Source organism: Xylocopa sonorina, chromosome 12, assembly GCF_050948175.1.
Source record: "Xylocopa sonorina isolate GNS202 chromosome 12, iyXylSono1_principal, whole genome shotgun sequence".
In the NCBI taxonomy this organism is placed as follows: Eukaryota; Metazoa; Arthropoda; class Insecta; order Hymenoptera; family Apidae; genus Xylocopa; species Xylocopa sonorina.
The window spans coordinates 10,661,439-10,673,477 of NC_135204.1; the positions used below are offsets into that span (position 1 = coordinate 10,661,439).

The following is a 12,039-nucleotide window of genomic DNA, read 5'->3' on the forward strand; positions in this document are numbered from 1 at the left end:
CTCCTCAAATTCCGAGTCCTATTTTTCCTATCGATTTTACCAGGGAACAGCTAAAGTTAAACTATAAAACGTGAAGTTCATTTAAAGACCTGTGATCAAGCAAAGAACTCGAGTCATTAAACTCGTTTAATTGCCGCTTTGTGTGGACTTAATTATCGGAATTCTTTAACGGTCTCTACATTCTCGTATTCCTCTTACACGGTCCACCTTCGAAAATACTAGAGAAAGAACCAGAAGAGCGAATGGAAATTGCACGAACGACGAATATATGAAACAATAAAACTTTTTGCAAGAAACGAACGTCGCACGCGACTCGAGTTTCCCTGGCATTGTGACGTTACAATAGTGATTGTTACCAACTCTTAATAGGCCCAGATAGGCCGGTTACCAATGGTAAATTGAAATTCTGATCGTCTCTCTCCTCCTCTATTTAGTTGTTATTAAATCACCAACGAAAGAAGAAACGTACAGAGAGAGAGAGAGAGAGAGACGATGGTGAATGCTCCAACGAATCTAGGTTATTCCGTGCTTCGTAACTTTAATACATTCCCTTCGTTTATTTATACATATTTTTCGGCATCGCACATTGCCGTGACCATCCATTGTCGTTTTCCTTCTTCTTTTCGAGGCTACGCGTATAATTGAATATCTGATCGCGTTCCCGTTTTTCTGCGCTAAAAACGAAGACACGCCGAGCCGGTAAAAAAGAATAAAATGCAAATTACTGATTCGCATTGCTCGCGGACCATATATCAATCCTTTTTCCACGTCCTTTTAGGATTTCACGAGGAAACGTTATACGCGGCTAGTTGAGCGCTCCCGTCAAACCGTGTTATTCTCGTTAACGAACGGTATGCATATCAATTCGCTTCATGGAACATTAGCAATAAACGATCTACATCGTTCTATGCATTCGTTACAAAATATTGCCACGGGAAAATCGAATATTACTGAAACGCGATTCGCAATGCAACGTGAATTGTTTATCGGCCGGATTCAATTTTTCGTTAACGCAGCTCATTATGCAATTATTCACGATACGATAGATTCATCGTTTGGCTCGTGAATTACGCAACGATATTATTCAATGATTACAAATCCCCAACAAATATTAATGATCGTTTAAACTTTCGTGTAACCTACGGAAATATGACGAATCGTTTAACGTTGAATCAACATCCACATCTCCGAGGAAATGATATTCTTTAACCACGTTTCGTTCCAACTGCTGTACGTTAAATAAATACCTCGAAACGATCGAGTCACCGATCGCGCATCGTATTATTCATAATGCGGTAATACTTTGTATTTGAATTACTAGAAAATTGTCCCGCGAAATTGTTCGAATCGTATGAATTCAGCTTCCTGCAGGCAACGCTCGCCTATTATTGCACAATTGACGATGATTTCATTCGGCCGTTTCAGCCCGTTCATCCGCTGTTGAGCTTAATTTATATAATTATTCGTTATTTTTCATTCCTTTTTCTTTTCTCTTTCTTCGAGCACAGATTAATCTCTCCTCTCTCTCTCTCTCTGTCTCTCTCTCTCTCTCTCTCTCTCTCTCTCTCCCTCTCTCGCCACCCACGTATCGCATTCAATTCGTATCTCTTTGAAAACTCTGCTCGCCATTATTTTCACTGTTCCCTCTAAACAAGTGACCCGGCCGAGCCTAACGCGCCCCGTGGCCACGGTCATTTTTCTTCTCCTCGTAAACCTCTTCCCAACTTTTACTCACGGACACCTACTTTTCTGCAGGCTCGCGTTAAAGATAGGACTTGAACTATTACGGTGTGTTGTTCGCAACAACTTTCATCCGTAAATATTCAGAGTGTAAAAAAAAATATTTTATAAATAGTAAATAGTGACCGCACGCGCCTCTATCGAAGGGTTAAAGGGGCAGGCCGCTTTATTTAGCATCCCGACTTCAGGACTTTTTTCTCGACACTGTGGGGAGCATTTGGGATATCGCAGACCTTGCGAAACTACCTCTCTCACTTCGAAACCTCATAAATCTCTCGAAAGGAATCTACGCAATGGCAAACCAATGTTCCCACGCAACGGCTGCATCCGAGTCTATCTAATTAAACAATTATATTCGGTTCCGTTTATTAATCGCTCTGATAGATGTACACGTATCCTCCTCAAGAGGATACCACTAGCTACCACGGATTGTTTCGTTCGCAACGTCCAAATTTCACCTGGCCTTAAGTAATTCCATTCGCTTCGGATTATTTTCAAAATACCTGCAAATTTATTGTCGCGAAACACGTTTGGTAAACTGCCTTATAAGTGAAAGTAACTGGACTCCCTTGCGAGCATGCACCGGATCGATATCGACATCATGGATTTCAGATGTTCTCTTATCTCCGATTACATTTTACAGCCAAGATAGTCGAATCGTTGGATCGAAGAAACAGTTTTCCACCATCGTGAAAAAATGATACCGCCAATAACAAATACCACGCGCATTCTATAATTATTCACGCGTTCAAATTTCCGTCTAATCAAGCTATCAAACTCGACAGAAAGGGGGAACTCGTTATCGTTGTAGAAATAGAAGCAAAGCCACTCGGAATTTCCACTTTTTATACCGCGAGTGTATTCTAAAATCAGATAATGAAACAGACAACGAAACCTTTGGTCGGATAGTTCAAATACGTATAGAAGAGGGTAAAGCATTGGCAAAGATTTTCCAACAGCTCCGAAAACATCAAAAGCAAGCTACCTCGGAAAGAAGAAAACAGTGAATGAAAAAGGGAAAAAATGGGCGGACGGGTAGAAGAGAAGAGGGTGTCGAGCGACACTAGATGAAACACAGACAGAGAGAGAGAGAGAGAGAGAGAGAGAGAGAGAGAGACTAAAAGGGACTCTGTGTATGCACGCGTACGTGTGTACACACTTGGGACGGCATGTTAAATAAGCTGACACTCAAAAAGTGGGCGGCTGACAGTTCGAAGGGAGTCGCGCGAAATCACAAATCCCTCTAGGCGGTTTTGTAATAACTTTAGAGCACGGTTTCAAGAAATTAATCGCAACTCTGCCTACCTAGATCCAAGGATCTACAGTTTTACTACACTCTTTCTCTCTCCCTCGTATTCTTTTCTATATTTCATATAGCATTTCCAGGTCATAAAGTGACTTTTAATTTAATATTTGAGAGATAAATTCTCAAGCAGCGAAAAGGGAGAAGCAGCGTAGAAATAACTTTTCCGCTGGTGCAAACGGGCGAACTAAATTTAACGAAATAAAATCTGACGTCGTTAAAAATTTCATCGAATACGCTGCAAAAGAAATAATAGATCGGGAATTCGACAGATACTTTTGACGGTAAACTATAAAGCCATCAAATAGCCGGTATCTCTCGTAAAGGATTATTAATTCCTCCGATAACGCGATATCTTTTATTCATGGAGGCAATTTTCTCTCGGAGTCGAAGAAACAACGCGAGCAACTCTATCGTAACCAAAATTGACTACAAAAATAATTAAGTTACCTTCATTTTGTCGGAAACCCTTCAGAGTATTCACTATTCTTCTACCTAGAATTACAATAATTAAACTCGTTAATTCTACGAAGCACAGAGTGTGTGTATGTGTGTGTGTGTGTGTATGTGATTAGAAAAAGTGATTGAAAACGTTTAAAACTGTAGCTAGCTAAAACTAATAGTAAAGTTCTGTTTGCCAGTATTGTATCGCAAAAGTACCGCGAGAAGAACCAGTAAAAATCGCGATCGATAGACTCGCTTATGCACTCGTCGATGCATTATGTTTCTTACCGCGGTGCCGAGCTGCATAATCGATGGTACGCGATGCAGACGGGAGAGACCGGTGCTCTTTTTCTTCTTTTCCTTTTATTTCAGCCGGTCAATATAAATTTCGATATTTCACCGGTTAGGGAAAAAGGCAATTACTTTTAATACGTGTCAGGGTGGACATGCACGAAGGTAATCACATCTGTCATAAGCATACGGTGGAGATAAGTTATCGCTGGTAACTCGATTCGCTCGTATGTACGCATACGTGTACGCAGAAACGAATCCCTTCTGCGACGATGATTACGACCGAAAATTATTATTCCTTTTTATTTATCTCATTCTTAACGAGCCTTTCGACGAAACCGATACCGATTTTCGATCGCTTATGAAACTTAATCGAGGAGGCTGTACTACGTCTTTCTTCGCCAGAATTCGGTGAAAAATCGTAGCACGCGAAAACGATTTAAATTCGTCGATTCAAAGGGTTTAAACTTGATCTCACCGCGAAGAATAATCGTTCCGATACGTGTATTACGTAGAACGGTACAGCTGAACTTTCTCCGAGCGACTAGATTCTATCAAACTATACAATTTATGCTAACTCGACTAACGTAACGAACAAGATTGTCCCTAATAACTCGTGTCAGCAGTTGATCCAGCGCAACAAAGTAAATAATGAAACGCAACGGGGCAGGAGAGACGGGGCGGCACGAAGCGTTTTCCGTCGCTGCTCGCTACGTTCGAATAAACTGTGCGAATTGGAAAGTCGTCTTCGTCGGTGTGCACGATTGTTTCGTAGCTCGACCGCTCGACGCCGTGATGCGACGCGGTAATTAATTCGACGATCCCGCGGAATGTAAATCATCGTTATCGAGCATTTCTGCCGGACGAAAAACCGAGAGGAAGCGGAGAAAGATTTTCCACAAAGCGTTTACCTCGCGAATCGTACCGTAGGTGGGATTTCGCGAGTTTTTCGCAATTGGAAAAGTTTGTTAATCCGAAACAAGTTATCGTAACTTATCGATCCGTGTGCAAAATTATACCTGCTTATAGGATTCGGTTAAAGTTCTCGCGCTGGCCAAAGTTACAGCCCAAGATAAATTATCGATGGCCTATAAAATGTAATTAAAAGTTGCGGCCAAGTAATATTTAGGCGTGTTCGTTTTCATTTTGTTGAAAACTTTCAAGAATACACGGGCTGACACGGTTGACCTAAATCTACAAGTTATAGGTTATTTCGCAGTATCTACGCTAAAAATTTCAGTGAACTAAAGTGAACCCGCGCGGGCTCGTAGAAATAGAATTTACGAGCAAATAAAATTATCTCCTTAAATAATAGCCGGGCTTTGTTCCGGGCAAGAAATCAACGAATTAACAAGCTTTTAACAGATATAAACGAAAAGCCGCGCGTCTGCGAAACTCTCTCGCGTTCGAGTCATAATACACGACTAGAAACCGCTACTGCTCCCGTTGAAAAACAGATTAATACTTTTAACGAGCTCGAAAACTCGCATACCAGCAAATTAATTCTCAGTTTCGTTTCCGGCAACCACTGACGTAAACTGTGCCAGAAAAGTGAACTATTTAATGCCGCGACTCGGGCTAATCGGCGGCCCTCTTCGAAAAAGAAATCATTCCGTTGCGTTTCGCGAGAACTATCGATCATCACCCTATAATCAGTATTCGAGAGAAACTTTCTAGTTATCGGGAGTAATCAGAAACTATTTCGCTCAATTACGCTCGTATGTATTCTCGAACATCCGTTTCACCGATGATCCGAGACTTTAGAGGATAGCTAGTACGCGCGCTGGTTTGTTACTAATAAAGGTTCACCTGCAAATAACCCTGGCAACAGGTTTTAACAAGGGGGATGTCTACGAGTTTTCATCGCGTCGGATCACCGATTGTTGCGATCGATCAGCAACGATCCACCTGCCTGCGGTCTGGGCTGCGAGGAATCGCGATCGACCGACCATTGGGAAGAGTATTATTTAAAGAGCCTGTATCTGGATAGAGCGTGTGTCTCGACCTCTAGCATAATCGCGAGACACCTGGGGATCCGTTCGTGTGTACGTTGCCTGCTGAGAAACCGGTTTCCACTCCACCAGATACGACCGAAAAGAAAATTTCAATAATGGTTATTACGCCTCTATTCTTTCTTTTATTTTTTTAGAGAAGGAAAGCCCTGTTTGTTCGATTAATTAGAAATTCCCCGGATAGTTGGAACGACAAACGAAAGCTCTCTAGAAACCGGGTAGGCGAAACTTTATCCATTCGAAAATTCACGCGCTAGGTCTTTTACTTGCTCCGCCTCGATCTGGAAACATCCGTTCAATCAATTACCCGAACGTTGGTAACGTCCGATTGATTTAATATTAGTTCAGCTCGAGGCACCGAATTTCCTGCCACACATATTTCTGTATCGCGTTCCCTAACAAAATCGAACCATCAATTTAATCAAGTTTTAATCGTATGGAAATAGCCAGCGATGTTGCTCCGCGTCCAATTTGTCTCGATAAATAATTTCGCTTAATTAGGCGAGCTTTGATCCTCGATACTGCAGAAAAGAACGACACCGAAACGTTCAAGCGAGAAATCACAATCATATTGTAGAATGCGAGTTAATTAAAACTTTCTCGTCGGTCAGAAATTCTTGCTCGCGATACTAAATTCGATGGAAGGTAACCACGTTACCAAGAATGAAAAAGGACGGAAAAATAGAATGAACGAGCAACAATGAACATTAACAACTCATTAATATTAATTCCGCCAGCAGCTTTTCATGGATTTCACCCAACGAGAACGTTGCGTTCAATTTACTAATGATTCGCTACACGAAATCCCAAAACGAACGAGGAAATGATTATAATCAGTTCCGGAACGATACGAAATTACTTTTAAAATGAACAATTACAATTCTATTTATTCTTATCGCTATCGACGAATACGATGCAATTCGAAACGCGAGAGGAGCGCAAAGTACTGGTAACGTGGCGCAAAAAAAAAAAAAAAAAAGAAAAAAAAATAGAGGACTGTATGCCAATAATATACAGGCGTACACGAAAAGTCAACCGGGCAACTGTTCCCCTTTTGCAGGAAGTTGCCACAATAATAGAATGCATTTTCCATTTGTCCAATTCCCAGCAGTAATTACGTTGGACGTCTCTATCGGGTTTGAAATCCCACCACCTCGTTCACTTTCCCCTACCCCTGTACAGGATTACGAATCGAGCGCGGCGATACACCACAATTCGAGCAAAAAATTGTCTCTGCACACATTTTTCCACATTTCTCGCCGACGAGAGACCTAAACTTAGAGTAAAAAAGCAGCGATTGTTGCAAATACGAGGAGAAAGGGGGGTTGGGGGGGAATATAATAATATGGGTGGGGGTTAAGATTAAATTGATTCGGATTGATAAGCACACATTGGATTCGATCGTACCGGTGGCCGATTGAAATCGAGAGCCAGGATAAAAAAGGACCCACCGCGGCTGATAGTTGTAAACCCTTCGTTCAGGGATCGATAATGGGCTCCGGGGGCCGAGCGTGATGAAAAAAAAGGAAGGAAAAAAACGTTCGATTCACTCGGCGGGACCGTAATCTTTCGTTCTGCACGGTTGCCGATTTGTCGCGCGCGCTCGATTGACACTTTGCGTTTGGATTTATCTACGTCCCCGTGGTTGGCGTTCGACCGGATTTTTCGCGGTTCGAAATTCGCCAATTTTCACTAAATCAAGACGCGCTAAATCGAATCCCTCTCCCGCGGCAACTTCCAGGATCGACCCGTCGGATTAATAAAACGCGAGGATATCGCCTGTTTTAATTTAAATTTATCATCTTTTGCCTCATGCGCGGAATTATTATTGTTCGAAACGATTTCCGGTGCAACAGCTGTCGCTGCGACAAAATTACAATACAAATTGGTTTTTCAATTACGATTTCAGTTACGTGTATTTGAATGCCGATGGAATACCGTGTATGACCGTGGCTAAAAATTATTCCGTAACCGCAAAAAAATGAAAAAGAAAATGGAAAAAGTAAGAACGGCAAAACACGCGCGCATTTAAATAAAGTACACAGAAAAATAGTTTTACATAAAAGTTCAAGCAACGCGATTCATAAGCCGCACGAAACGCGATAAAAAAACGAGGTCGAACTAACTGTTAGATATCTCAAACGTGACGGGGACATTAAATTTAAATTCCAAAGTAAATATTTGATCGCTGCTCGCATAATAAGAACCATGTACTTTGCTCGGCGTTTACAAATTCAATTTTCCGAAAATTAGTTGCACTTCATTCATTTCGAGGCTTCCGATATTTGCGAAAACAAATTTCATCGACCGTCTCGTACCCGTGTTGTTTACTCCGCATTTTTGTAAATTAAAAGCACAGCAAATAAAGAGAGCGGAATTCACGGAACGTAGGAAACTTTTCTACAAAAGTTGCAAGAAAACTTTCGTAAAAACTCCCCGCTAAATATGAGGCGGAAATGAACGCGCGCATCTGTCCACGTTTACGCTTCTATCCCCGACAAATTGACAAACGACTAAAAAAGTATGTACACAGTTTATTTATCAACACGACCGGTTAAAGAATAAATGCGGTGCTTGTTTCGTTCCCATGGCAAGTGAAATGTTCTCGAGTAGATGTTGCATCATTCGAGGAGATGGTAGCGGTCGTCTCCCTAACAAAATTTCCATCAATTGCGACAGAACAAGAATTTACATACTTCAAATTTTATTCATCGCCGATAAATCAACGAATTTTCTAATCGAAGCGTTCGAAAGAACCAACCTCGCCGGAGAGAATCTGGCGTTCTCGAAAGAGAAATTTAAGTAATGGGAATAATTACTGGATACCAACAAGGCGAACGCGCGTACCTTAATCGAGTGTCTGCGATATATTTTGGCAAACGGTGGCGAATCTCGGCGAAGTTGGCAAATTTATCGAGCTAAGAAAGCAGTTAGGATATTGCTCGCGTGACCATACAGAGGCTGCTTGACGATCCAGGAACTTTTCGAGAGGAAAGACCGGATCTTTGTTGTCCGCTACTAAACGAGACTTATTGTTAGTCGTAGCATTTTCTGCTTGACCCGGTTAGAAAGCAACTTCGAATCGCTCTTTATGCATTCGCGACATGCTCCTGCCTCTGTACAACTATTTCGAACCCCTGTGTCTTTGGAATGCTCCAACGTGATTCGGAACTCGTTCAGCTCGAGAAGGAGGATACTACTCGCGGTTTCGAAAACTGTTACAAGCAAAAAAAAGTATCTTTAATTGCCTTAAATGTAATCGAATTAACGAGCAACATTTGCGTCTGTTGGTTATCTGATACAAACTCGACTGACACCTACCGACCACCTTTTTCCATATTCTACAAAGACTACAAAGCGCGACATTTACGCGTATCAATTTATCATCGTATCTAACAATATCCATAAACACGCTTAGAGAGCAGAATAAAAAGACAAACATTTGCTTTTGGCGAGCACACGTATATCCCCTAGTCCACAAATTCCCCGTTCACGTAGCTATCTTATCTTCTCGGCCGTATCCAAGTATTCAAACATCTGAATCTCCTCTGTTGTTCGATAAATGCATTTCCACGTAGGTTTTTAAAATCGTAATAACTCGTAACACCACGGGTGGGATGATGCAGTGGCATCGACGAGTGCCAATGGAGCGCAATCGAGGATGACACGTTCTCTCTCTCTCTCCCCGTTTGCTTACATAACCGAGCCGTCCCGTCGCAATGAGCAACAATGCTTCGTACACGTCTCCCCTCTTTGCTCCTCTCGACGAGCCATTTTTCCAAAGCAAACATTCTGTTGGCGAGCGCGAGATCCAACGGGAATTAGGACCGCGGGAAGAGGATTAAAGAGCTAAACGATAAGTAGATATTTCCCAGCGCGGATGATCGTGGAAGCGTCAACGAGCTTATAGTGCCGTGAGTAGTCCTGGCCCGAGAAAATTTACTGCCAATTACTTTTTGCCTCTCGCATATGCTTGCTACATTCTCCTGGCATCTACCTGGTCGACTAAAACCTGCTGACGGAGAAAGGCGAAGGGTGGTAAAGGGGTTTGAGAAGTCGGAGGAGAGTAAGGTGAGAAGGCGAGGCAACCGAAAGAACGAAGAGGAAAGAAGGAGACGCGGCTAATCGGCCCGTGAACCATGCTCGATGACGAAACTGTTCCAACGCACACGATTACCGTGATTAATAAGTCGAATATGCATGTCGGACTCGAGTTATCCAAGAAATATTGTTACGATACGGAGAGAATCTGATAAGATTGCACAGAGTATTTATATGCTAAATATTAGCGCGAACGTATACAGGCTGTACGAAAGATACAAATGTGTTACAAACTGATGACGCCAACTACCTAAAGTACGCGTAATCGAGGAAAAATTGAGGCGTCGATAATGGACCGGAATGAATTGGAAGCAAGGCGAAGAGATCTATGCTGCGCGTTACGGTCATCGGTCTCGTAAAGTTTGAGTCAGGTCCAGGTCGTAGTCTTCTTTCGCCATATGAATGAAAGAACCGCCGCGAGATCTTAATTGCAAACATTCGAACACCTTCACGGCTCATCGTACGTTCGAGTCGCCTAGAATGTATTCACCGGGTTGGCACATTACCAATGGGAAACGAGGAATCCTCCTCTATTAACATATCACGTTATATCGACGAATCGTAATCGATACCGATCAATTTATCCCCCAGTTACGATTCAAAACAGGAGCGCGTGCGCCAGCCTGCCAGATAGAGAACAGCTGCGTCGATTACATAACAGCTAAGCGTAAAATTCGATTCAATTAATTGGCCGATACGTTAATTAGGCGAGAGTATCAAAGGAACATCGCGTACCAATTAAAAGTAAGAAAGTGGATTGAATTTCATGATCGTCTACGAATCGCGCCCTGTTGTTTGCGCGCCGTTGGTTACTCGCGGCATATTCTATTTATTATATTTATTTAAGCCACGCGTAAATTCTCATCGATCGCTAAACTTTGCGCCATTATTCACCCGCGACGGATTCGTTTCGCGATCCATTATATACGTGTTACATATATATATATACATATATAGGTATATCTATATTTCGCGAGGGCAAACCTCATAATTTAACAAATCTCATCTGTCGATGAGATTCATCGACGTAACGAAATACGCCATCGTTATTAATGAACTGCTCACCCGTGTAATTACCGCTTGTATCATTTATTAAAACTCGGTCGTGCCTCTTTTTCTAGTCCTCTTTTCTCTTCTATGAGAGAACGCAACGGGTAGAAGATTTATAGAAAACAGGAAGTAATTAACGTTTCGCGACCACCGTTTCGAACAGAACGTTTGATTACAGTTCGACAATTTGTGTCAAGGATGGGCAGAGTTTGATCGCGAGTGCACTCGACGCTGAGAACGAATTATGCGAAATAATGAAAGATCTGTGAGTGGAACCATCTTTCTAAACGGTCCCGAAGTGCAACTTTGAATACTTCCTTTCATTACGGCTGAACAATTTGTGTCAAGGCTGCGGAAAGTTTGTACGTTCGATTAATCAAGACGAAACAATTAATCGAAAACTTCGCTACGGATCGGCATATTACGTTCTTCTTACGTGAAGTACACTTTGCGCGTTTTATACGAAATTTGATAAAAATTCGGCGATGCTGCAACTCTGCGATTGCGAAACAAGATCAGGGGGAGAGAGTATTTTGAATCAATCGAATGTTGGCATAAAATAAGTAAACTAGACTGGTAGATACGTACATCTGAAATCGTGATTTAGAATTTAACTTCGAACGCTATGTTTCATGTAGCTTGATAACTTGCCAACAAAGTTGTTTAAATTACATAATTATGTATGAAGTAAATTTACTGCTGAGGCAGAGCGAGGTTGCGTGTTGTTTTTCGGGGGAGGGGAGGGCGAGTGATTAATATGATAGCGTTGCGATTGTTATTATTAATTTATTACCGCCGGGAACGTATTGCTAATTTCCACGCACAAATATTGTTGTATTGTTATCGAGTGGCGAACAAACATCTTCAAAGTTATAGTCTACGTTTCGAGGCTATTAACGTTGCAATGGAAGCAATTTAGCTTGCCCCCGCTCGAACGATGCAGAAATTTAAGTAATCTTAATGAGGTTTGCGCATCGATTGATACGACGACGAATATTACTCACCAAATGCTGTATATGAATACCAAAAATTTCAAATCCTCCTTGGCTATTCGTTGTTTACTCAATAATGCATTTCAAAGAGTCATAGATAAGCTCG

At 41.9% G+C, this 12,039-nt stretch overlaps 1 protein-coding gene across 3 annotated transcripts in view; it reads right to left on the bottom strand.

The window, feature by feature from the left end:
• The window catches only part of LOC143429941 (uncharacterized), a 120,859-nt gene that overhangs the window by 101,307 nt on the left and 7,513 nt on the right, over window positions 1–12,039 (bottom strand). Inside the window, exon 2 of one of the 3 annotated variants that reach the window (XM_076905812.1) lies at window positions 3,494–3,538. The exons of the other annotated variants lie outside the window; for them this stretch is intronic. Within the exon in view, the coding sequence (XP_076761927.1) occupies window positions 3,494–3,499 (6 nt within the window). The 5' untranslated portion in view covers window positions 3,500–3,538. The remainder of the gene's footprint in view (window positions 1–3,493; window positions 3,539–12,039) is intronic. 3 annotated transcript variants of the gene reach the window in all.